The sequence below is a fragment of the Sceloporus undulatus genome, chromosome 1 (assembly GCF_019175285.1).
Source record: "Sceloporus undulatus isolate JIND9_A2432 ecotype Alabama chromosome 1, SceUnd_v1.1, whole genome shotgun sequence".
Lineage (NCBI taxonomy): Eukaryota > Metazoa > Chordata > Lepidosauria > Squamata > Phrynosomatidae > Sceloporus > Sceloporus undulatus.
In genome coordinates, this window is record NC_056522.1 from 307,381,075 (window position 1) to 307,408,302 (window position 27,228).

Genomic DNA, 27,228 nt, shown 5'->3' on the forward strand with positions numbered 1-27,228 from the left:
AAATGCAGTCAGCCCTTATACACGGTTTTTTTATACACAGATTCAAGCATCCACAGTTTGAAAATGTTTTTAAAAAAGTATAAATTTCAAATATCAAACCTTGATTTTCCGTTTTTTATAAGGGACACCATTTTGCTATGTCATTATATTTAATGGGACTTGAGCATACATAGATTTTGTTATATACGGGGCATCTTGGAACCAAACCCCAGCATATAACAAGGGCCCACTGTATATGCCAACAATGTGTCACATTATCACAATCTGTTGGAAGGTTTTGAGATACCAAAATCTCAGGATCCTCAATCAGCTTTGTTGCAAAGCCCTTTACTAATCTATTGGCCTCTTCTCCAGCCAGCATAGAAAAAACATTGGCAGAACTGTTGTTAGTAGCAAAGATGCCACTTTAAAGGGCCTTCAAAGCACTTTTTGTCTTCATTTCTGCTGGAAATTGGGTACAAGAATAGCACCTTAAAGAACCTCAGAGCTGTGTACTCTGTATTACAATTTTTACTATTTATTCTACACCAAGAAAACTCAAATAATGGAGTTGGTTTTTCAAAGTATGGACATTTGCACATGTTTATGTTACACAACTTTGCAAATAGTGATCACCTTTCCAGAGAATTTAGAAACTTAACTATGAGCTGGGAACAAATCACCAAATGATAGCACTTGTGTTTGTCACACAATCCTAGCATTTGCAGCAGATGCTCATCTGCAGCAACTGGTTGAATGTTTTCAGATTCTATTCAACACCCATAGAAGTTCAAAGCATGAAAGAAAGTCCAAGATGGTAAAATTCATTGTCCAAATCAGTGTTTATAGTAGATATGCACATAACACAAGAGAATTGTGGTGTGCTTCTCAGCTTATACAAATAAGAGGCATGAAAGTAAGATTTTGATCATTGCCTACTCTACTAAATGTTTTGTGGCTTCATCTCAGTTTTTAGCTATGCCTTAAATTAGCTGATGGAAGGCCACCCAAGGGGTGACAGATTGCCACTTTTTAAAGAAATTAAAGGAGATCATCATCATAATATTCTTCCAGATTTGGCTCATCTCGCTTGCTCTTGTGTGCTGTGTGCAGTTGTTCTGATTCCTTATGGAGTTTCCATTTCCGGAATTTTGGATGCCTTGGTTTAATGCCATAATCTGTGAAAATGACAATTGATACAAACAAAAAAAGTATTTACACTGATGCTATAAAAAACATATATCTGTCAAAAATTTAAAATGGGAACTACAGTCACCCTAACTCGTGGATCTGGGATCTTTGTCCTTGAGTACCCATGGAGGGGCAACTTCCATTGTCTTCAATGGTGCACGCACTCGGGTGGCGCACCATTCAAGCCTATGAGGCATGAATATGCGCGAGCCTCTGTTTGCACCGGGGGGGGGGGGGAGATCTGGAACGGATCCCCCACAAAAGTGGAGGGCCAACTATAATGTGAAAAAAAAAAATTCAGGGGCTTTTAAAACACATATTTTGGGATGCCTGGGTAGGTAACTCTGAAGGCTGGTGTCTTTCAACATGTATTTGAATTGGCCAAAGATATGAAGGCAAGTTCTATGGCCCTTCATCCCTAAAAGACATTATATGTCATTATATATAACAAGCAGTGCTGTTGTTCACACAGTGTATAACTGCACCAGAGGCCAGTCAAGAGTCTTTTATAAGGCATCTTTTACTACTAGCTTTCGGCCTTCTTCAGTTCTACAGTGATTCATATCAGATGCTGAAATCAAGAGAGAATGAATTCTTGCTTGATAACTTGCTCTGCACCAGAAGCCTAGACTGTATAGCTGCTAGTGCTGGACTGGAGCAGCATTTTCTGCCCAAGGGCTAAATTTACTAAGGATTGGGACACTGGGAAGCTGCATGTCAGTAGTAGGTAGAGTCACATACTATTGGTCTGTGCTCATCTCCACACTCCCACATGCCCACTCACTCACCCCATGAATGCACCCATGCTCTAATGGAAGAAAACCTATTACGTCTATATCTGTTCTGATGCATTTTCCCTTTTTTTTAACAAGCTAGTCTGTCTCTGTGGCATAACCCAAAAGGGAGTTTTGCAATCAGTTCTTAGGCACAGATAAACACTATCCAAAAATTAAGAACCAAAATGAATTTGTACCATCCACCAAGCCAAAATGCTGCTGCCGGAGCTCCAAGGGTGCACTGAACTCATCAGGGACAGATTCACTGGGCCTGCTGTGGAAGAGCAAAATGTCAGGTACCTCTGTGGTTGGTGCAAAAAATCCCAGTCTTCATACAGAGTTTTGAGACTGGACAAACATCCTACAGGGTGATATGTGTCATTTTGAGATGGTGAATCTTTCTTTGGCAGAAAACAACACAAACCTAAATGCTGGCCTTTAAAAAGTGTCTACATAAAAACCTAAATAAATAAAAACATATTTCCAAGCCTATGTAATTCTCTTAATTAACTAACGTATTTAATTTAAGTATTAGGCTTCAATATTTTCTTGCAATGATTCATCCCAGTTAAGTGGGGATGTGGGAATCACAATTCTTTTCTAAGTATAGCTGTGACTAATGGTGCCCTTTGAAAACTCCATCCCTGATATAGCTTTTCTTCAAAGGGAGGGGGAGCTTAAATACATAATACATAACAAATTTGTAAAATCCCCTTTCTTGGCTTGCATTAGTGCAAACTGTTATATACCCACCACCCCCTATGCTATATGTGCGGTTTCATATTTTCATATTTTTCATATCTGGAACCAGACATGTTTTAAGAGGTCATAATGACCTTTGGAATACTGTACCAGGAAACTTTCCCATGAGAAGAACATGTTGACCTGAAGTCGTGAAGAACCCAGGTAATACCAAGATAAATGTTAAGTGGGTTTGCTGATCACTTTGTCTTTCCCCCAGGCTTTCTGCATATCTTCTTACATTGGAGACAAAGGAAGTCCCATTGCACTAAGGCAAGCAAGACCATATCTCTTACCGCTCTTGGCATGTTCCAAGTTAACTTCCCTATCCACCTATCTTGGGGTTGTCCTACCTCCAATTATTGTTTTGTTAATCTGAAACTAAAACCATCAACCACCATTGCCCTTTTTGTCAGTTCTGTGAGAAAGCACTCAAACTCTTTCTGCTTCATGTGGGAACATTAGATACCCCTTCAGGATATAAATATTCACTCCACACATCTCTAGTTTGCAATTGCAGTGAGCAGCCATCAGAGCTCTGTCCAGCCATCCAGAGTCTCCTCTTCCCATATCATCCTCAGATGTCATCTGACCCCCACACCCTTTTAAATGGATTCTTCTTCAGGACTATAACCCCTGCTACAACCCTAAATCTCCACTATCCAATTTGCATACCTCATATGGTGTTTCTGCTTAAATTTCTGTTGTGTGTTTGGCTGCACTATTACATATATCTAAATAAAAACCTTTCGTCACCAAATCTGGAGTTCTCCTGCAGTTAGTAATGATATACATAGGTGAAAATGGTCCCTTAGGTTATACCACCTTCTGCAGGCCTCTTCTGAGCTAAACAATTTCCCCAACATTTAAGGAGACACTGATACAGTTGGTGGGGACCCCAAGCCCCCTCCCTTTTTGGGGTAACAAAACAATAAAAAATGTTTCTGTTGAAAAATAAGAACCAGAGCATGTGAACTGCCAAGATTTTCAGCCTTTTTGACTATAACGTTTGTTTCAAATTGGCATGGGTTTCCTATATCAAGGGATGATGCATGAAGAACAGAATCCTGGCTTTGAATGAACCAGTTGGCTCATGAAGACATGAGTCCTAAGGTTATTGGCCAATCTGCCCCAATCTGGGGCACCACAGTTGTGTAGGAGTACAACTCCCAACATCCCCAGTAATCATTGTCATGGGCTACAGAATGATACCCCCTCACACCATGTATTTACCACATCCCTGCCCACATTATGCTTATTTTTAATAGATTTGAAAACTCTTTTAATTGTAATAGATTTAATTCTTTTTTAAGGGGGGGGGGAATTGTAATTTTATGTATAATATTGTATATGGATGTTTTAGTTGGTAGCCCTTTGATTGTCTTGCTACAGAAAAGCAGGATAGAAATAAAAGTTTTTATTATTATTATTATTATTATTATTATTATTATTATTATTGGCTGAAGCAAATAATTTTATCAGAAAGGTTACAAATCAAAGAGTCAACTATACAAAATTAAATGTGTGTGTCTGCATGTGCACCATATCTCAGGGTCAAGTTTTCCACTCCAGTTCTCAATGCAAAGGGGAGAAATCTCTAGGAAAGAATGAATTAGACAAATAGGTTTTATACTTTCTTCAACTGTTAGATGATTTTGTGTGTGTGTGTGAATACTGTATGTTATGGATGTGAGCACTATTTATTAATGTATTGTGCTTAATGAGATAATCAGGGGCTTCCCCTTGCAACAGGGCATATGTTATCACACAGGGGCGCTGATAGGTTTCACATTTTGGCCCTGAAATTGTGTGTGTGAGAGAGGGAGGGAGGGAGGGAGGGGAGAGAGAAAGAGAGGTGATTATAGGGCAGAGTGAAAAACAATTAACAATTAACCAGCAACTATTACCTTTGAAACCTTGGCATGAGCCATACTCTATCCGTCAAAAGCAGCAGAAGGAGCCAAAGAGCCATCCAGCCACTCAAGCCAACCGAGTGAGTTCACTCACTCACAACAGCCGTCATCTGCAGGACACAAGGCAATTCCAAAGCCTATAGTGTCATCACAAAGGTCTAGAACACAGACAATACTGAATTCCATGCACTAGGCCTGGCCAATAGGGAACAGTCAAAGAATAAAAGGCAGTGGCCTTACACAACTTCTATTGGACAGAAGTGTTCACTCTCATAGACAGCAGAGACATTTTTGTAGCTCTGTGGCTGAGCTCCATTTCACACAAATAAGTGCTATTCCTACACACAGTTGCCCATCCTGGAATCAATAATCTCCATGGTCTTCATAGTTCAGCTCTTTTGACACATATCCTCATCTGAACACCTTCCAAATGTTAGCACCCCAGGCCAAACAGTCTTCTCATCTCATGCAGCCAAGTTTGACATCTTCTAAAGAAATGTTCATGTTCCTATGAGACACCTTGGAAAAGTTCCTATCTGGACTTCAGCTCCCATATTTCCCCCATTAGTCTAAGAGCTACTTATCCTCCAACTGTTCAGATTTGGTAAGCCTGATTAAGCCTTTGAAATCCCACTTTTAAAATATCCCAGTTTCTCTCTCTTCCTCCCCCTTTCCCCTTTTGTCAGCTTACTTCAATTGCTGCAAACTGCATTCAAAGTACAAAAGAAGTTTGCACTCCATTAATTCAGCAGCAGGGAGATGAGAGCAGAGGGCATCATCTTGCCCTTGCCAGTAGGCTGAGGCAAAAGCAAACTGCTGCAGTGTGTGTTCTCATTAAGTACTCTTGCCATCGTCATCACACTTTAATGTTGTTTGTCCACATTTGTCCCAAGCTTCCAACTGTGAAATGTGGGAGAATATGGAGTTGTAGCTCAAACAATGAGTCTCCTTGGCTCAGCTATAAAAGAAAATGAGACTTGTATGGGAGGTAGACAACCCCCATCACGTTATTTCTACTCTGGTTGAGATTTCTGCCTCATCATAAAACTGTTAAAACAAGGATAGGGAAAATGCACCAACATCCTAACATGTACTGAGACATCCAGTAAGGACAATATTATTATTATTATTATTATTAACCTTTATTTATAAAGCGCTGTAAGTTTACACAGCGCTGTACATCAATAGCCTTTAATAAAGATTATTTCTTAATTGTCCATAACTCACCATCACAATTCTTGTTCCATGTTCCTGTCATATATCCACCTGAGATCAGAGAAGCCTTTGGAAGTAAGTATCACCCGTAGTTCTGCCTCGCAATCTTTTCCACTCTCTCACCTTTACTTTCATTGAGTCTCTTGTGTGTGTGTGTGTGCTCATTGCTGTACGTGTGTCCCCCTTTTAATAAATACTTGAACTTTAATTGGAGAAGCCTATCTCCGCATCATCTCTTAAGGGATTATTTGGTCCTGTGGTATACACTAAGGGACACGGTCTTGCGAGGGCGTTGTTACCCCTCTCTCTCAGCAATTTGAGCTAATTAAGAAATTTCCCTAATTACAAACTTCCTAACATTTTACATCACAACTATCCCCAAATGGGTGAATGCTGGAAGTGTGAGACTACAGTTCTGAGCATGTGGGATCAGGGATTTGAATCCTGGTCTTTTAGGACTCCTAATCCAATGCAGTAATCATTACATCACACTGACTCTCAATAGGGTGTGACCAATTGTTTTTATTAGAGAAATGCTATTTCCAGCCTGCACTATTTTGTTGTTTTAAGGACATTTACTAGAAGTGAGTCATTTAATTCACAGATCTCTTGTGTCCCAAGTTTCTTCCATATGGAGTGCAGTAACATCTATCACCTATGGGGAAAATGCAGATGGGTAAAGCACAGAATAAGTGTCAAAGTTCAAGAAACATAATATTATGGGGATTTGGACCCATATACCAGGTTCCCCTTTGTTTACAAACTTGTTAAAATACCAGTTGTCATCTGCCACTATGCAAATCTATTCCAGTATAGTAACGTCCCCAAATGTTTCTTATTAAACTTCTGATAAAAATAATCTGTGATCAAAATCCTAGTATGATGTTATACTGGGCTTAACTCCAGGTTGCACCGTTTACAAACAAGGAAGCATCCAGCTCACTCTCAGACAGCAGTTCCTCATTTCCCCACAGCACAACGGCAGAGCTTGGGCACAATTCCATAGAACTTCAACCCCCCAGAAGAGGCATCTGAACAGCTACTGAAATCGCACAGTTGTCAAATAGCACCCACCATGTAGGGTGGATTTCCATTGCTGAACAGGGATTTGGATCCTGGTTTCTTAGGAGTCCTAGCCCAAGGCTGAAATCACAACACCATGCTGACTCTCAATAGGGTGTGTCCTATTGTTAAATTAAAGAAAGACTATTACCAGCCTGCACTATTTTGTTGTTTTAAGGACATTTACTAGAAGTTGAACATTCTCCAGATCATTTGAAACTGGCAAGAGTTCAGAGCGACTTGGGTACATGGCAAGCCTCTTAAATTACTCCATCTCTGCCATATCAGCGAATGTGGCCTTAGCATTAAAAGCCAGAATTACAGATATTGCCATTGGGAACTGATTAGAAAGGCAATCTAAAAAATCGGGACACAAGTAAAAATGACTGGATATGATTAGGCACTTGGTCTACTTCTTGCATCATTCACTTAAGGCAATATATATGAGAAGAAATGGGGCAGACAGCTACTTCAGCATCTGCTCTGGTCTTTAATTATCACACTGAGAACTTATTTCAGTAAAGATCAACCATGTTGCTTGCCAGCTCGTTGCTGTCAGCATTACAAAGCCCTGCAGTACACCTAGCTGTTTCAAAGACTATCAGCCATGGAACTTAATATCCTCCAGAGAATTGTAGGAAATTAGAGTAGACTAACTCAGGAGAAAGACCAGCAGCAACAGCTAGCATACCAGACTCCAGCTGAGCAGCATAAGGATCAATGGAACTATGCCAAGGAAAGAGCATGCTCAAGAGGGGTGCTCAGTTCCCTGCCAACTGTAGCACTGAGTGATATGCATACGTAAGGCTTGTAGTTGCTGGGAAAGGTAAAAGAAAAAGATATGTCTGGTAACTGGTTTGTGGAAAGAACAGGAATGGCCTAATTTGAATCCTGAAGCTGGGTTATAGTGACAAGCATCTGCCCTGGAATATGTAATGAGAATGAGAGAGTTGCTTCCTAGACATTTTCTCTTTGGAAATAAAGCAGTGACAGCTGTCATACAAAACTCCACCTTCCACCCATCTGGCTAGTTCTCAGCATGTCTGGTAGCCTGTCATGGAACTGAAGGAGTCTTACTTCCTGTGCTTAATCATACAAAATTTAAGAGACCAGGCCAGTTAGCCTAAAAGCATGGCCGACTCCCGGCTTTATTCATTCACAGTCATACAAAATATATATAAAAAGAGTCCTCTCCCAACACCAGCTTTGAAGCCAGTTATATTAGAATGGAAAAAGAAAATAGCAAAGGTACTTTATGCCTCAGTCTTTGTAGTGTTCACAGTTCACAGGAAGATACTTTTGATAAAGTAAGAAGAGCCCTTCCTCTTCATTCAGAAATCAGTTAGCATAAGCCAGAGAAAGACATGTATTTTTTGGGAAGTCTTAGGGCTCCCTCCCCTTAGTATAAAGGCATCCTGATATCTCAAGTGACTTCTTTTCATCATGAGCCATCCCAGGCTGAAAGAGACCAGATCAACCCCAGTTGTAGAAATAAATTTTCTGCCAGGCTGGCAAATAATCCATCAGTGGACCTGAAATGTAAGTAAAAAAGAGCAAATGGTTAAAGAAAGCATTGGAATGAGATGTTGTGATTGAATTTCTGAGATTTCTTTCCACAAATAAACCTTCCAAGTTCAAGAGGTTATCTTGAACAGAAAAAAATCAGTGCAGGACTGCTGCTAAGCCAAGAATCCAAACAGAAGTAGATTTGTGTGTGTTGGGAAGGTGAAAACTGACATGTTTAAAAAGTCTGGTCAGCAAAGAATTACTCAGTCTCCTAAACACATGGTAGATAACCTATGGCCCTCTAGATGCTGTTGGGACTCCAACCCAGCCCCATCATCCCTGTCAATGATAGATAGGGCTTATCCCACCACTCAAAAGTAGGACCCTGGTACAGAATCTCATCTTCTAAGGAAAAAAACCTGTGACAGTGGGGAACATCCTAGCTGTAATAAGCCGTTATCACTGTAGTTCTCCACATTTTAGCTCTTGCAAAGAAACTTCCAGTTTCAAGTCCTAAATACTGTTATGCCTCATGGAAGTGGGGATGGAGGCATGGAGATCTATATCAACTGCCGGAGATCTCTTAAAAGATTGTAAGACTAATGTTAAATGTCATATTTTTCTTACCAAGCCTGATATTAATGGTTTACATTTCTAAATGCTAATGCAACAGTTTGAGGAACTGGACCCTAGAAACAATGGAGAAGATTTTTCTAACTCTGAGGTGCCAGCAATGAAAGTTTTGAAACTTGCAATCACTTGAATGGGCCTGTCATTAAAGGATATGGCAAAAATAGGGTTCTCTGGCCAAATACAGGGATGTCTCTCAAAGCCAAGAGATGATTTCTCTCTACAGTTTTCCTCCTTTACTAACTTCCTTTGCAAAGTACAATTACAGAAACCATGTACTTACGAGTGACTAAGCCAACTCCAGGGACATAATCCGCCAATAGCCGCAGCAGGAAGAGGATTCTGCCCCTAAGGGAATAGAGTACAGATGAGTCCATGAGAACAGCTTGCTCCTCAGTAGGAAAGGGTCCCTTGAAATATAGCAGCAGACAAAACCTGTTTAGAGTGATGAATGGTCACAAGCTACAAATTTCTAGGGACCTGGACAGCTTGCTCTTCTAGAAATCTATTTCCTATTTGAAAAAGGAAGTTTGTGTTTCTGCTGGCATGTGAAGAAGTCAGTTGGGCATACTCACTCAGAGTATCTGTCATAGAAGGGTGATCTCAGCAGGTAGTACAGCAGAAGGACTGTCCGACGTCTAAGCTCGACACGCTCACGTTTGTTGAGGTCTTTTATGTCACTCAGTAAACTCAAGCTATGAAAGGAAAAAGTAAAGACTTCAAGCCAGGGATAGGGAGTGTGTCTGTGTCTCTGTCTATGCATGAATATATTTTGAGTACAAATTACCATTCACTTATCCCAAGAGAATAGACCGAATCCCTTTTCCAATAATGTTTAATGTGACAGCTGCTAAACCTCAAGCTTGCTGGGGAGTAGTGCCATATGACCTGAACATTCTTTTCCTAATCGTAGTGGTGACCCAATAAAAGAAACTCCATCCTTTCACTTTTACTCATGTGTTTCAAGTTTGAGTCTTCACACAAGAAACAAGTTCCACAACTACCAAATTCAAATTAAGCCCAGCCCAATATCCTGAAGAACAAGTATGAAGAACTAGGCAAACTGTGTGTTGTAAAAGATCAATCCAGCTTTTTTGCTAGCTTCTAAGAGCACTTGCTTTAGCTGGGGACAAGTGTATCACTAGAGAACTAAAGTACCCTCACAAAATAAAGGTAAAATAAAACAGATTCAGGACCCTTAAGTGCTTTTCTCCAAACTCACCTTGCAATATCCAAGATTCCTGATAGAAGCCAAGGCTTCCAAGACTTCTGTCCCCAGACCCCCAAACTCATCACTGCGAAAAAGAGTTAAGGAATGAGGCAAAGTCTGTGTAGTCAAACAACTTTCAGACACTCATGAACCCAGTCACCATACAGCTGCTAAACCACAACTAAAATCAATGCTATGTTAATAGAATAAGAAAAGTCAATGGGAACAAATTCTCTAGATTAGTAGCAGTATTAAGAACCTAAGTGGCTGACATTTGGACTACAGCTCTCTCTAGTGGGCTATGGGATACACTGCAAGATCCATTGAAATCCAGAGTGGGATACAGTGGACCAAGGGACGGCTAATGTAGATGGACTCAGCAATGGTTTCCTGGAAGCCCAAAGGAGTTGAAGGCTGCTCTGTCTCCACTGCTCTTCGGTTCTGCTTCTCCTCTTGCCGCTGAGGTGCGCCCCAATGTCTGGAGTGCAAGGATGGGGCTGAAAGCAAGACAAAAACATGATTTGGCATGGACAGCATGCTTCTGATGCAACCAGCAAGACATATATATATCCATTATATAACACATAAAAACTTGCTGGTTTTTGAGAAGCCCTTGCATGATTATGCTTTCTGAAGGGCAACTTACACAGAAGCCCAGCTCCAACCTACAGGTAACACAGGACAGATCAAAATGGTACTTACTACTATCAAGTGATCTCACAACACGACTAGAGCGCTTCCCCACAAAAATCTGTTCCTTTCCTGTTGATTTGCCCTCCATATCTGTCAGGAAAGAGGTGCATTGGATCAGAGCCAGACGGGGGAGGGCGACTTCTCTACTGCCAGCTTTTTCTTAGCACATCTACCCACCAGCTAACAGGTACTCTGTAAGCCTTTGACACTTAGTGAAGCCCAGAATGGCACCAGAAAATTCTGTTAAAATATTCTAATATTGTCCCCTTTAGAAAGGGATACTGCGAGTTTCACCCTCTCTGTGTCATAGGATAGAGTCTAAAGGAGATTCCTGTGCCTTTGTGCCCTCCACATGCATTGGACTTCATCTCCCATCAGCCACATTCAGTGTAAGTAATAGTTAGGAATTCTGAGAGGTATAGTCCAAAACATCTGAAGGATATTAGCTTGATGAAGGCTGGCCTAATGGAAAGTCAAACAGCACAAATCTGGAGTGGCATTAGTGATAACTTTAATATTTGAGGAACTGAACTTAGCTCCTGGGATGGCACTGTTCTCTCAAGACCCCCCCCCCCCCCATTAAAGGAAGTGGGAAAAAGTTGGTAGGAGATGACCAAACATTCTATGAAGTACAAGGGGTCTGTGAAAACACAGCTGCACAGCCAGCAATATTACCACTCTTGGCATCAAGATTCTTTCCCACAGCACAGTGGCTAAGATAGGATAGCAAATGTGTGGCCCTTCAAATGTTGTTGGACTGTAACATCCATTGGCCCTAGCTAGCATAGCCAATGGCATGGCATACTGGATGTTCCAGTCCAATATCTAGAATGCTGTAAGTTGCCCAGCCCTACTCTAATGACCTTTCTACTCTATTAAAACTGAAAGGACCATTATAATCAGCTACTGGCTGAGAGGTTACATCCCAGACTTTAATATTATTTTTATGCTGAGTTTTCTCTCAAAGCTGTAGCATCTTTTTAACCAGTTTTATGTGTGCAGATGTGGGCACTTAGTCCAGGCTGTAAACCAGCAAAAACGGTGCATGCTGAGGGCTAATAGAAACGAATGTTAGCATAGAGCAGTACAGGGGAATTAGGAACTCAAGGAAATGTTTCCTTTTTTTCAATATCGCCTGGGAAATATGAAAATCCTTCAGTTGGAAAGTGTTCAGAACTTTCTTCCATCCCTTCTGATTACACTAAAGTGGTGGCAAATTACAATGCCCTCATGCTTGGTACCTTTATGTTGCAATGACTGTCTCCTGTCTAGTGGCACAATAGGTGGAGATGTCTGGATGCCAGCTTTGTACCAAAGCAGTAGCAGGAGGCGCAAGATGGCTCTGTGGGTTAGAGTAAGACATGAGTTGTAAGCATCAAGCACACATGGGAGACACAAATTCACAGAAAATGTGATAGAAACATACATATTTAGATTGAAAGCCTGAGGGCAGGGAACTAGGGTATTTTCATTGGATGGTCTTTTACTTATAAAATATCATGTATAGTGATGGAGCTATATTAAATAAATAAATAAATAAATAAATAAATAAATCATAATAATTTATTATAAAATTATAAATAAATCACTAATAATCAAACACTCTTTTTGCTTTATACAATCCTGTTTCAAACTGCTCATTTTCAACCCAGGCTCATAAGATGCTGTATAAGGGTTCTTGTTCTTTATAAAGGAGAGCCTATAAAGAGTTTGGAAGTTTTAAAAAGAGCTACTGCTAGGAATGGCTCACACACATGGAAGAAAAGTTGGAAGCAAGTGGGCTTTAGCAATCCTTCAAAAATCCATTTAGGTGGATCTTGGGTGCCCTCCCCACTTTTCATAACTTCTGATCATCTACAGCGCCACTTTTAGGATATGTTTAAACTGCAGATGTCAGAAAAACAACAGGCTTTGGAAAGGGAAACAAGAGGTTAGCATCCTGTTAATGAATCTTCCCAAGTTCAAGTCTGTTATTAATATGCACAATAATTACTTCCTGGCTTGATCAGATGACTATTATCAGGATAATGGCTGTAGATTACTAATACCATTATTAGTATGTGCTTGAAAGATGAAGGCTTTAATCTGCATGTATGTATGTTGAGTGTGTGTCTGAGTCTAATTGCTCTGTACAGCTGGAAACAGATTGTGATTGTGTTTTGCCTTTCCTCAAAGAGTTGAAGATGATATGCTGAGGCAGTGTTGTTCACGGAGAACACACTTCCCCCACTATCATTTCAGTTCACAGGTTTCATACTGAACAGGCAAATTTTGTTTGAGGACAGATGATGGTAGATCAGAGGAAATTGTGGCGGGGTACAGACCGCCGCTTTGCAGCGGTCTGGCGCCGCCGCCAGAAGGTCCGCGGGGGAGCCGGAGCCTTCAAACGGCCCGACTCCCGCGCGGACCGAAAAAAGAAGCTCCAAAATGGAGCTTCTTTTGGCGTCGCGTTTGCGACGTAGCGAGGCGCCAGGGGCGCGCTCGCTACGTCAGCAGCGGCGCGACGCGTCTGGACGCTAAGCGTCCGCTACGCAAAGATGGCGGCGCCCATGTAGAAAGGGCGCCGCCATCTTGTACGGACGGAGTCCGTAATAGGCCCAGGGGCGTCTAAAAGAGACGCCCCTTTTTTAAAATGGGACGTCCTCCGGACGTCCCAAAGGGCCGTCTAGAAAGCCCCTATGTTTTCTCATAACACTTTCAACACTCTTTGAACTATTGCTTTACCCATCCTTATATAGTTCCAGTAAGATCTGGTTTCTAGGGAGACATGTCTAGTGCCTTATTTGAAGCTGTTTATGGTATGCCATTGATACTTCTGAATTTGAAAAATACTGTGTCTTCTGAATCTTGAACTATTATCTGGCCTGAACATAGTGACATGTGACCATCTTTCTCATGTTTTGCTTCTTAGAGGTTCAGTGCTTGTTTGGAACAGTCTAATTAATGAGTTGTGTCCTCATAGGCACTGTTTTACGGAGCCATGTTTTTTCTTAGGCAACCACTTGGTAGTCTTTTTGACTTTGTAAGTCACTGTATGTTCTGTTTGAGTTGGCCGTGTTTTGCATGAGAAGACACCAGAGATTTGAAGAATGCATGCAAATTTTTATTCTGCTAATTAACATTAGGATGGAAACGGCAAAAGAGAAGTAAATGACAGCAGGCAAAGAAGGGCGGCAAAACATTCTGGGATATTTTGGAGTTGTTCTGCTGCTTCCTGCCCACAGTGGACATTAGCAACATTGTTGTAAATTAGATGAAGACAAAAGACTTGGATTTAAGTCAAAACAACAATTCTTGTTCTACTTCACATACACTTCTATCCTTTTGCTGAACCAAGATGGACCATTCGTGCACTCAAGTGACTGTGTCACACAGGTTCTAGGAGCTATTTATTTTGCAATAAATCTGTCATTCTATATTTCATGGGAATTAAATATAATGTAAGTGTGGAAATAAAGGTTTTGAGTATCTGAAAAAAAATCCATTTAGGTTGAAATAAGTACTAACCTACAATTTTTGGCCAGATATCCCTATATATTTCACTGCAAAATCACATTTAATTTCCATTGGATCTGTTGTTGTATCAGACTCTGAAGTTTGCCAACAGGCCTTGTCTGTTTATCTTGATGGTATATATAATATTCTCCACCATTCTATTCAATACTCACTTGGCTAGCTGGATGAGGACAATGATAGCCCACCGGCCGGTCTCACCCCACACCTTCGCTGCCCCCATTTCAGCAAAAACCTCCAAGCATTCAAGAACACTCAGCCAGGTTAGCAGTTTCTGCTGAGGAAATGACTGCAAAGCAAGAGGCAGTTAAGAGGGTGAAATGAGACTGGTTTCAATGTATAGCCCAGAAATCCCTCTCAATTTTTGATGGGGTTTGTGAAAAGGTAACCGCTGAGAAACTTCCATAGAAAGGCAATCAAGAGCACTGGCTGAGGCTCACAGGGGCCATGTTGCTTTAAATATAGGCATGCCTCAGTTAACAAAGCCTCTGACAAAGCTGTTCCTTTTTACAAGGTCTTTTTACATTCCCTACCCCTACTATTCCTGCTTATGCTCTGACTAGCTGGAAGGTTTTTTGTTATTATTGTTTTGTTTTTTAGCAGCATTAGTATCCAGGGGATGATGAAGGAAGTTTGCACAAACACTGACTTCTGGTGCTGGGTGAGAGCAGCATGTCTGCAGTAAACAGTGCATTAAAGCTTGAGCTGGGAAAGAGTAGGATACTGTTGTGACCAATTCTGTTGCAGCTGCATGTGTTTGCCACAGCAGGAAAGATAAACAAGAGTTTCATCTAGAATCTCTTACTAAGCATGCACTAACAGCAAAACAGAGAGGGAAAAGAGGAAAGCAGATAAGCCTGCCTCACAAACTCCTCCCCCACATAGTAAAAAGCTTGTACTGTATTGCATGGCATTGCATTGCATTGTATTATTAATTTGGCCACTCAAATGGAAATCATGAGAAAAATGGAGGGCGGTGAAAAAATAATAATCTCTGGATACATTTTGGAAGAAGCCTTCAAGTGGTCTCTAGACAATAACAACAACGTTTATTTATAATGCCCTTTTCACCGAAGGGCAGTAAATCAGAACATATACAATAAAAAATAAACAATAAATCACCACACTATAAAATGCTAAAATAATGAAATACTAAAATAATAATAAGCTAAAAACAAAAACAAACAAAATCCTCATCTCAGTCACTTTAGGCATGTTCAGCAACTTAATTCGGCTAATTGAAGAGGAAGGTCTTCCGCCCTTTACAAAAGTGGATCAGATCCTCCTCCAGCTGGAGATACAAAGGAAGACTGTTCCACAAATGTGGAACCAGATCCTGAAAGGCTCACAGCCTTGACAGAGCCACACACATTGGTGGAACCACCAATAATCCTTTGTCTGCAGATCTTAAGTTTCTAGATGGTACATACTATGCTAGCCGAGTTGCGAAATACAGGGGGAGGTTAAAATGCAAGGCCTTAAATACTAGGACCAAAAGCTTATACTGAGCCCTGGCCCGAACTGGCAGCCAATGGAGGGATCTATGAGGGGAAGATACATGTGAGTATTTGGGGAGACTTAAGGCAACTCGGACAGCACTGTTCTGGATCAAAACTAGGAGTAAGAGAGCAGGAAGGCAAACCTGCCAGTAGACTATTACAATAGCCCAGGCATGAAATAACCAAAGCCTGGACAAGCAAGAAGTTTAAAACAGTGCATTGGGGGTCTTACTGTGAAGGTCCATTCTTGCCATTCTGGCTATCCAAGAGAATTAGCTCCAGGTGAGACAAAAGATCATATGTTAATTCAAGTGATTCAATGTCCTAGTCCTTAGCTCCTCCTTTTCAGTTCACTGCAAAGCCAAGAAAAACCAGGAAAAAGAAGAAAATCCCCCAAAGAAAGAGTAAGTATAATCTTGCCACTGGAGGGTGGGGCTGCATAAGTCCTTCTTGGCTAAAATTTATTTATTTATTTATGGTATTTATACCCTGCCCTTCAGCCCTACAGGCTATCAGAGCAGCTTACAATTATTATTTTTAATTAGACAGTTTCCTGCCCACAGACTTACAAGCTAAAAGACACGACACAAAAAGAGAAGAGAATGGCGGTGGGAAAGGAAAATGGACCTTCACAGGAAGTTCTCCAATGTGCCATTCTTAGACGGCCATCTAGGGAGGGGGAATTACCCTAGTCTAACCTATCCCTGGGAGGGACAGTGGCAACAGGAGATCATTAAAGAGAAACAACATGCTGGAGCACCCTGCTGCTAAGGGATGCACAAGCTGAAGCAAATGTATCCAATCTGTAATGTCTGGTAATAGTGACCCAGATGATGGCTTGGCAATTTTCATCCACAGGGGCATTTGTTTAAAAGGCTGTAGAAGTAGTTGCTGACTTGAGCAATGACATATTGTGGCTTAGGAAGATGTAGGGACTCATAGATTAAGAAGATACAAACCTTGCTTTAATGTGTCAGAATAGACAGAGAAACCTTCCATCCCACAAAGCTAAGTAGAAAGGAAATGGATGGACTGTATGTGGGGGAAAGGAGGGTAAAATGAGGGGTTGTGAGTGGTTAAAGTAAGAGTTTACTTTTGTCAAGAATCCTGGACCAAGCCAAAGGTAAACTGACTGAGCTTCAAACTTGCAATGAGAGGGGTTCAGACAGTGCTGTCAGTTCTGAGACACTTCTGGCTGAAGTAACAGCTATCAGAAAAAGCATCTCAGAGGAGAGAATATGAAGGAGAACTGATTTTAATAGTTGTAAAGGTGGCTTGGCAAGGGCCACAAGAATTTTTTGGAAAACCCAAGATGGGAAGTGATGAACTAATGGAGAGCTTGAGTGGAAGGCCCTTGTCAAAAATCTTTTCATATGAAAGTGAGAAGAGAGGGGATGCTTGTGATTGGGTGATAAAATGGATGCCAAAGCTGTGGTCTGACACCTGAGCATATTGGGTTTCAGACCAGTATTCAGACCCACTTGTAGAAATTCTAAGATTTCCTTTACATCAGCTATGAGGGGAAAAATGGCTGAGCTGGAAGCCCCTCTGAGAAAAGCCTGCCAGGTGGTCTCATATATTTAACATCCTGGAGGTTAAAAGTATGTCTACTACATTATGTGAATAACAAGCCCACGCATAACATCTCCTTTTAGTTGCTGGATGGCTAGGTGTACTCAACCTGGATCTGGATGGAGAATGGGTCCTTGGCTGAGATGATTGAATTTAGTAGCAGGTGGAAGTACCAAGGTCTGTGGGGCCACCGAGGTGCTATGAGAAACCAGAGCAACCACTTCTGTCATTTGTTCATCAGCACTGGAGAGGCTGCCATGACCAGACCTTTGAGTTCAGGGGGGCAGGGACACACCAGGTTCCCCAGCCCTGTCTAGAGGGGATTTTCTTGCACGTCACTCTCACTGGCGACACTGGGGGGGTGGGTGGCATTAAGTCTATGTCCTTGCAGCTCCCACAGGAGACCTCTCTTCCTAAACCAAGTTGTTCATTGAACTGGTTTTTTTGGGGGGGAGGGGTTGGTGCTGTAGAAACCTTTGCCTATTCTTCTCCCTGTTATTTCTTCCTCTGGTACCAAATTTTCTGTTAAATAAATAATTCTCAGGAACACATCAACTTGATTCTGAATATGGGGTGGCAATTAGGTGCCCTGTAGACATCTGGGACAATAATTCTCATAAGACCCAGTTGGCACAGCCAAAGAGCATACTCAGCTCATGAAACTTGAGAGGTGATCCTCAGCCAGTCACTCTTTCAACCAGACCTACCAGATTTATTATTAACAGATTTATTATGGGATAAGGCAAGGATGACAAAGAGAGCTAAGAACAGTGCCTCAAGCTAGTGGCTAGGTGAGACAGAAAATAACACATTATGGGACTTACACTACAAAACATCTGGAGGGTGCTGGGTTGCCTACCCCTGCTTTAGTCTCATCTAACTTCAATAACAGATTCATGTGACAGAGGTGCTTGAGCCTCTCAGGAGAAAGGAAGGGAGAGAAAGAAATTTCATTGAACAACAGCTTTGACAAAACTTGCATTTTTTAATATTACCAAGATATGTTGTAAGAAAAAGTGAACTTTGCCTCAAGCATTTGTACCTTTGTGGGGGTGTGTGGGTGGGCTTACACAGTGTTTCTAAGAAATAAAATGCACAAAGAAAACTTGCATATTTTAAAATGTTAATAGCTAAAATGTGTACAGCTGAAAAAAGCACACAGCAACACACAACGGGGAAAAGTTGAGTAAATTATGGCCCTGTACAGACTGGTGCTTTGCGCTGGCCTGGGGCTGAAATGAGGGCTCTGTAGGGCTGGGTGTCCACATGTGCCCAGCCCTACTATCGGCGACCGTATGCCATATTGCCACGTCCCTGTCCACACAGGGAGCGCCATTATGACGCATGGGCATCCGAGTGCCCTAATGGCACTTGCTGGTAGTGGCGGTGTCATGGTGCACGAGTGCCATTATGACACCCCTAAAAAGAAGCCGACTAGAGCAATTAATTTTTAGGGAGCACATTGGTGCTGTGCCGTGTGGATGGCACGGCACCGACGAGGGGCAAAAATGGGCAGCATGGAGCCGCCCGTCTGTATCCCCCCCCATGTGTATTGTTAAAATGAATTTGTAGATTAGGTGAAAAGGATAAAATAAAATGTATCTTTTCAGTGCAGAAAGTATACACACAGTCACATGACCCAAAACACAAGAATGAGGAAAAAAATGTAGATCCTTGCACAACATAACTGAAAAGTATCTTAGAACATAAGCTGAGAGCAAGTAATCAAGGATCAGTCTGTTTCTTTTTCATGCTCTACTTGTACAATACTGTTGGCTGTCCATTTTGGACTATGGATTTTAAACTAAGTGAAACTTTTAAGTTAATCAACAATACACCTCTTATAAGAGTGTGAAGAAATAAAACAAAGCAATATATGTTGAGGGAAATGTTTCGGCATTAGTACCTTCCATCATTTCCCTTCTATCTGATTCCAATAAACACAGTGGGATTTTCTTCTTGGTAAATATGCACAGGCTTGCACAATTCAATTGCACAATCATTCTAGTTCCAATTCAGTTCTCTGAGCGCTTGAGCTTATATAGCTAAAATAATATATGATGGATGAATCAGCATACATGAAGTTGTCAGATACACAAAATCTCTAAAGAGGGAATCCCACTGTTGCAAACAAAACAATGACAACAACAGCAACAAGCTGAGGCTGGGGATGGGATGAAAACTGAGTGGGAAAAGGAAAAAGAGCACCACCTCATGGTATGGCTAGATCATTTCCTGCTTATACTGATAGGCTATTTTTAAATGTACCAAGAAAAAGAAGTGAGATCTGGCCACAGAAATCAATGAAAAAATCTAAGATTATACTGTATAACCACTGTATCCTCAGAGCACTCCCCAGCAACAAAATCAAAATGGAAGGGAAGGTCACACAGAACAACCTCATATGGACTGGGCTTGCTTGGAAGGCAAAGAATGCTGATAGTTGGATGGAGAATAGTGGAAAGGAATGCCTGGAACTCTAAACAGAAAACCCTGAACACTACAAAGTGTTGTTAAACCCGCCCCCATTTGTTTAATCTGATTGTAACATCACAGTTCCAATTCTTAAGGTGGCTTAATCTCAATCGGCATGGCTGTCTCCAGATCTTCAAACTATTCCCTAAATAGTTGGGACCTTTCTGTTTTCCACTCTTCATCCCAAATTAAAAGCTGAAATCTATGGCAGAACACAGTTGCTGTTCTACCCAGTGGAGCACAAACCACCTTGACTTCAGTGAGAGATCAACTGAGGTTTCCATCTCCACCCCAGTAAGAGTATTACAGAACAAGCACTGTACGCATTCGAAGTGAATGGGGGGCGGGGGGGGGTGGGCTGTATTTTGAATGGCTCAAGGAATTTTTATAATTCTAAAGTATTTTTGGAGACCACTGCAACTTTAATCAGCCTTCCAGAATGGTGTGTCTTTCCATGCTACAGTTTCCAAGCAGAAACATGCTGGGAGCTGCCCAAGATTTAACAGCTTCAGAACCTATGTGCTCAAAGGCTAGAATGTAAGAACAAAGTTATAGTCCTTGGGTGGGGGAGACAAAGGACTCCCTCTCTTCTTGCACAAAGATGATTCTTACCACTGGAAGGGACTGCTGCAGCTCTTTTCGAAGGATCCAGTCATTCAGCAGCACCAACAAATTGGAGGCAGAATATACTGAAAAGGGGAGAAAGACACAAAAACATGCTCTGATAAAAAAGAAAACAGGCCACTGATGTTAACATTGATGTTTATCACACTATGCTCTTAAAGAGCTACTATTCCAGTGTGACTCCTCTAGCAGCCTCCTGTTGCATGCTGGGATTGGCAGTTTTAAGGAGCTGAACTTCTCTGCCTGAGAATTCTAAATACCCCTCCTTAAAACTGCCAATCCCAGCATGCAACAGGAGGCAGCTAGAGGAGTCACACTGGAATAGTACCTCTTTAAGAGCTCTTCTGATAAACACCATAGTCTCTTTCAAATGAGGGATTTGAGCAAACTTCATTGCAATCTCTCTACATATCTTCCTAATTATGCAACTTGCACAAAGATGCTTTGAAACTCCTCCAGTGAAAAGGAACAGAAAACATATCTAGTTCAGTCTTGTCCTTGGCATGATCTATAAGCTTGCATGCTTAACTTTATTGTCAATAACACTATTTCAAAACTGTTGATTATATTTTTTCTGAAGAATATTGCTAGCTTGAAGAATACATTTTGGCTCCATAAAATATAATGGAGGTGGCAAAGAATTAGCAGAAGCAAAACAGATCAAAGATAGCCAGTAATGAAAAAATATATAAAGGACTTGTGGTAGATAAGCAGCACCTCCACTGACTGACACTAGCCATTCCTTAGGAGGGACCTACACATCTGTTCAGCAATGCTTGCATATATTTTCATGGCAATAAGAAGCCAAATACAACTCAGAAATATCTGCCCTAGGAGTTCAATAATAAAAAGCTTGAAGGACAGCCCAGATCTCACTCCTATCTTAGTTAAGATAACCAGTCACACATTTTTCAAATGTATAACAGCTAGGTAGTAAGTAACATGAGAACTCAGAATTTTGCAACAGACTAGTTGTGTGTCTACAGTACACAGTTGCAACAGTTTGATACTGCTTTAATTGTCATGTCTTCAACCTATAGAATTCTGGGATTTGTAGTTAGAGAGCACTTGTTCACTCGCCAGAAATACAGCACTATCTTTCCAGCAGAGAATTCTATGTATTTCCCAAACCACAAATCCTAGGAATCTCTAGCATGGAGCCATGACAGGTAATGTGGTTTTATATCAATATACATGTGCAATGCTGATTAATTCCTCTTTCAGGAAGGCATACTTTACATTGTCAAGTAAACTCAGATTTACAAATTACAGCCTCATCAACCTACCCTCACCTGCAAAAAAAGAAAGTAAGACAGGTAACAGTAAAACATCTCAGTCCATTATTAACTAAGAGCACAACCCTGAGATGGCCACAGGCCAAATGAGCTGGCATCAGACCATCTGAAAATTTAGCAAATCCATACTCTTCCAAGTCTGGGAAGAGATTGAAAATTATTTAGGATTACCCAAAAACTGGACTAACTTTATGCTTCCATTACAGCCAAATCCATGGAATGGAAGAAGTTTGGATTTGATATATCTCAGCTCTTTCCTTGTGCTACCCATTTTCTATCCTTTTTTTATTGTAGTGCTGACAGACTGCTCAATTGTAAATCCCCTAAACTCTTCTGGCAGTAAAGGCTAGTGCCATCTACATCCAGCATACTTTTGAATTAAGAGAGCACTGTTTAAGTCTGCATTTACAAAAAAAGAGAACTGTGTTGCTTGCTCTTGTAGCTATTACTCTTAAGAGTGTCCCTGAATTATTTTATACAGCTTCGTTTTATGTACCTTTAGGCTGACTCTGACTTACTGTGACCCTATCGTAGGGTTTGCTTCACATAAATGATTGGCTGATTTGATATACATCCCATGTTACTCCTGAATGGGACTCAAAGATTTATTCATAGGAGACTTGTCATTACCTCCCTCTGAGGCTAAGAGAATACGACTTCCCCAAGGTCACCCACATTTTCCATGGCTGAATAGGGACTTCAACCATGGTTTCCCAGAGTCCCAGCCCAACGCTCACAGCACTACACCACACTGGTTCTCAGCATTCACTTATTGTCAACTGGCCTCCTGGAGTCTTTGTCCAACACTAAAACCACTATACCTCACTGCAATGTTCTAGATGTTCCTCATACTTAAAGAAGTCAGTCAGCAATATCTTGAAGTTTGATTAAAAAAAACCTTTGGGCCCTGTTCTGATTAGGGTTTTGGGTAATCCTAAATAATTTGTGCTAATCTGCCCCAAATTTTAATGTACTCCTATTGGAACTTATAGATTTTTTTATGTTTAATCTTTTTTATAGGTTGATCACTGTTTTTATCACTGGGGGGAGGGCTGGGGTTTGAGAGTTTTGAAATTGTAATTTTTAATTGTTTGATAATTGTATAAATAGTCGGAATCCGCTTTAATTCCTTTGTGAAAAAGTGGAATACAAATAATAATAATAATAATAATAATAATAATACACCTCTCTCCTTTAGTATGTATGTCCCTTCACTTTGCAAGATGATCTCATGACTCTCTCTTCTGATAAAATCCAATAGTATATTCACAACACAGTACTTGGTGCCCAGAGTAATTCTCTAATATTACTTACCAAGCTCAGACAATTCATGAGAGTCTGAAAACCGACCTGGAAGTAAGCACAGGTGAGATATGAGCCATAACTCCATATTCCACTGAAAACCATTTGAAGTGCTTCCTCTGAAGGAATAGCCTTTCATGCAATTGTTGAAACAAATACATCTATATATTGCTTATCAGGAACTGACATTAACAATTTATAATGAATCCTGCATATACAGTACCCTGAACTCTGTAGACTCTTAACCCATACAGAAAATCAGTGCAGATTTGTCAGTGCTGGGAAACCTCTGCTATTATTTAGAGACAGATAATGACTCTTCTTCACTTTGGATCTCTTTGCCACAGGATTTCAGGAATACAGCCCTAGCTAGACTTTCATTCTATTTGACAGATATAAGGGCTTTGTGAATCTATGCTGTCAACTATATAATCAAAACTAGTTTAAAACACTGAGCTTTTGGTTTCCTGATAACCATGAACAAATTCCTTTGCTTCCAAAAATTTTCCTGGTCAGGTCTACAGTGACAATGATATGAAGTTAGATACCTGAAAGACAGACCCCTGCAATATCAATCTGCCCTTAACACACTATTCACTACTATGCGTCCCATCACTAAGAGTTCATATAACTGTAGAACCAGGGATAGCCTCTTTTTAGTTGCACCACCTCAGTTATAAAAATCATTCAAGATATCAGTACATCCTTGTGTAGCTGTAGACATGCAGCTACAGTTCTCTGGATATTTTAAGGAGAGTTTGCTGTGTTTCTTGATTGTTATAAAGGTTGTATATTACCTCTTGGACTTGGACTAGATGCTGGACATAAACAATCTGATTACATACAAAATTTGGAGAAGGCCTAATATGGAAAATACTTTGGAAACAGATTCCTGTGCATAGAAGGGATGTCCAGTATATTGAGTTAAGAGGAAAATCTAAGATAGTGTAATGTGATTATAGTTATCTTGCGACCACAGTATCATCAATCTGGATAAGGATGATCCACACACATCTTATACTGGGATTTTTAAAAAGTCAAGTAACTCCCTGACCACAGCTTCCTTGGGTTTAGAGGTTCTCTGATGGACAGGTAACTAGTCAAGAAGCAGGAACTAAGGAACAGGAATACCGATGGGGCTGATTTGGTTGTGATGCCAAGGACTGGGATGTTGATATTTTGTTGAACTGTCACATGGCTGTCACATGAATGAATGCTCAGGATTAGCTTAATTGGATCTAGAATGGTAACTGCCATAACTCTACTATATAAATCAATGGTAAATGTCATAATACAACCATATAAATCAACAGTGCCTCCTCATCAGCACAAGTGAGCCTGTCTCAGAAAGAATACTGCAGGGCTGGATGGATGTATAATAAATGCCAACCAGGAAGTTTCAAATGCTGTCATATCTACCCTGAGAAGATGCTAAGTGTTTTCAGCTCTCAGCTTAAACAAAAGATAACCAACCAGGAATACAATTTTCAAATGGAGAAAGTGGATATACATTTCTCCAAACCACACAGCATTAGAAACTAGGAGTCACCCAGCAGAACTGGTCTGCAGCAGATTGAGGGCAAAAGGAAGGGAGGAATGAGTTTCTTACGCAGCACATAACTGGCATATGAAGTTGACTGCCACTGACTAAACAATTTCAAAAAGAAGCTTGGACGTATTCAAAAAGATTAAGCCTTTCAAATAGTATTAGCCTTAGCAGCTGAGGAGAACCTCCATGTCCCAAGGCAGTGTACATCAAAATATTAGATGCTGGGGACAAATAATGGGAAGACTGTTGGCTTTACCAACTTCATATGACCACCAATGAAAGCAGGATGCTGGACTACATCACACTCTTATTCTTTTGGATGGAGTAAGTAAACTCTCCTAGCAGGTTGCAACCAATTAACCAGCCGGAATCCGATCTGCCCTGAGCACCAAGTGCATGTAACCTGAGCATGTTCCAATAGGATGCCATCAAACCCGCCACAGAGAACCTGCAGCACAATCTGGCTTTGGCGCTGCAGGCATCTGACCCAGAGGTGACTCCAAGGCTGCAGTGGAAGAGACACAGGAAACAGAAGGGGAAGAAGGGCTGCCAAGTGCCACCTTCCTTTTAAAGGGGCCCTTTTAACAGAGGACCCACAAAAACATGGGTCTGGAGTCAAAGCTAAAGGAAGGAGCACTCCCATGTCCTCTGCTGTTTGGGGCCTTTGCAGCGGAGAGGATACAACTACGGCATTCTTATGTGTAAACCTCCTTGGGTCCCTTCCCGGGAGAAAGGCGGCATACACCATTAAATACAGGGAAGTGGGGCAGCCCAAAGCAAGGCAGCCAGGGCAACTAACAGCCGCAAGGGCTATTCCCGCGGCTGCTCCATCCTCCCTCCCTCCCTCCCTATACCTGGCAGCAGGTAGGAGAGGCCGCGGACGGTGCTCTCCAGCTGGGCGGTGGCCGCCGGGTGCCGCTTGACGTACTCCTGGTAGCGGCAGCACAGGCTCCGGAGCCGCGCCACTGGCCCCGCCGCTTCCCCGGCCATGGCTGCCCCCTGACAGAGACAGAGAGACACTGAGGCGCTTCCGCCACCTCCGCTGCGCATGCGCACTTGCACTTCCGGGTAGGACTTTACTCCCAAGCACGACCCCGCCCCCCTTCTTTCTCTCCTCAGCGTCTTCTCTTCCTCCTCCTTGTCCTCTTCTGCGCCTGCGCCAACACCTGAGCGAGCCAGCCAGACATCCTCAATCGAGCGCCGAGCCCCAAAAAAAGGAGAGGGAAAAGGAATGGAGCGCAGAACGGCTCCGACGATGAGGAGGAGGAGGAGGGTGGGTCTTTATTCTTTAAAGGGCGGGAGAAAGAGGCGAGTTCGTGAGTATAGCTCTGCGAGGGAGGCTTCAGACAACGCTGAGGGCTTATAGAGAGAGAAAGAGAGAGGTTTTTTATATATATATATATATAGATATATATTTGTATATATAGAGAGAGAGGGGAGAAAGATTTTATATATACAGACTATATATATATATATAGTGTGTGTGTATATATATTAAAAACCTGTCCCCCGTCTCTTTCTCTATACATTCACTTATATATAGAGAGAGAAAGAGGAGAGAAAGATTAGATAGATAGATAGATAGATAGATAGATAGATAGATAGATAGATAGTGTATGTATAGAGAAAGAGACAGGGGACAGATTCTTAAAATATCTATCTATATAGTGAGGGGGGGAAGAGAGATTTTTAAAATATACTTTGTATACATATATATTAAAAATATCTCTCCCCCCTCTATATAGATAGCTATTAATGTATATATAAAGAGAGAGAAGGGGGAAAGAGAGTTTCTTTATATATGATATAGTAAATATATGTCGATATATGTATCTAGAGAGAGGAGGGGACTTTGTATATACACACATATATATACACACTATATATATATATATATACACACACACACATACACACACAGTGAATACAGAGGGAGAGAGATTTTTAATATATACTATACACACACATCTATATATTGTGTACTAAAGTGAATATATATAGAGAGGGGAGAGATTTTGTATACAGTATATATATATACACACACATACACACACACGAATATATATAGAGAAGGGAGAGATAATATATATAGTGCCAATAACTAGAGAAGGGATATATATATATGTATATATAGAGAAGGAGGGTATATATAAGGAGAGAGACAGGATATATAGATATATACACCTGGGATGTATATATATATAGAGAGAGAGAGGTTTTATATATATATATATATACACACACACACACACACACACACACACATACATATATAGACAGAGAAGGGGATATATAGAGAGGGGATATATATATATATATATATATAGAGAGAGAGAGAGAGAGAGAAGGGGATATATAGAGAGAGGGTGTATGTGTATGTATGTGTGTGTGTGTGTGTGTGTGTGTATATATATATATATATATATATATATATCCTCTATATAGTCACTCTCTCTCTCTCAGGATATATCTATATCGGTTGA

The 27,228-nt window shown here is 41.0% G+C and overlaps 2 protein-coding genes across 4 annotated transcripts; both read right to left on the bottom strand.

Moving 5' to 3' along the window:
* Positions 1–802: 802 nt before the first annotated feature.
* Positions 803–7,849, bottom strand: C1H11orf94 (chromosome 1 C11orf94 homolog). 2 transcript variants are annotated; one of them, XM_042446750.1, is made up of 4 exons: positions 5,828–7,849; positions 4,595–4,710; positions 2,144–2,220; positions 803–1,157 (listed from the first exon to the last, which is right to left on the bottom strand). In XM_042446750.1, exons 2-4 carry the CDS (start codon positions 4,657–4,659, stop codon positions 1,021–1,023), a joined length of 279 nt encoding a protein of 92 aa, XP_042302684.1. In that variant the 5' UTR covers positions 4,660–4,710; positions 5,828–7,849; the 3' UTR covers positions 803–1,020. The 2 variants fall into 2 exon arrangements, with proteins under 2 accessions (XP_042302684.1, XP_042302685.1); XM_042446751.1 differs by lacking the exon at positions 5,828–7,849 and having other exon boundaries at positions 4,595–5,795.
* A 146-nt stretch (positions 7,850–7,995) lies between these two features.
* PEX16 (peroxisomal biogenesis factor 16) lies at positions 7,996–25,858 on the bottom strand. Of its 2 annotated transcripts, XM_042446749.1 has the most exons (11): positions 25,600–25,829; positions 23,209–23,244; positions 20,588–20,664; positions 14,585–14,718; positions 12,158–12,258; positions 10,926–11,006; positions 10,568–10,720; positions 10,236–10,308; positions 9,589–9,708; positions 9,297–9,361; positions 7,996–8,409 (listed from the first exon to the last, which is right to left on the bottom strand). In XM_042446749.1, the coding sequence occupies exons 1-11, from the start codon at positions 25,793–25,795 to the stop codon at positions 8,351–8,353; spliced, it is 1,095 nt and encodes a 364-aa protein (XP_042302683.1). In that variant the 5' UTR covers positions 25,796–25,829; the 3' UTR covers positions 7,996–8,350. The 2 variants fall into 2 exon arrangements, 1 of the variants encoding a protein (XP_042302683.1); XR_006101587.1 differs by lacking the exon at positions 7,996–8,409 and having other exon boundaries at positions 10,534–10,720; positions 25,600–25,858.
* Between the last annotated feature and the right edge of the window lie 1,370 nt (positions 25,859–27,228).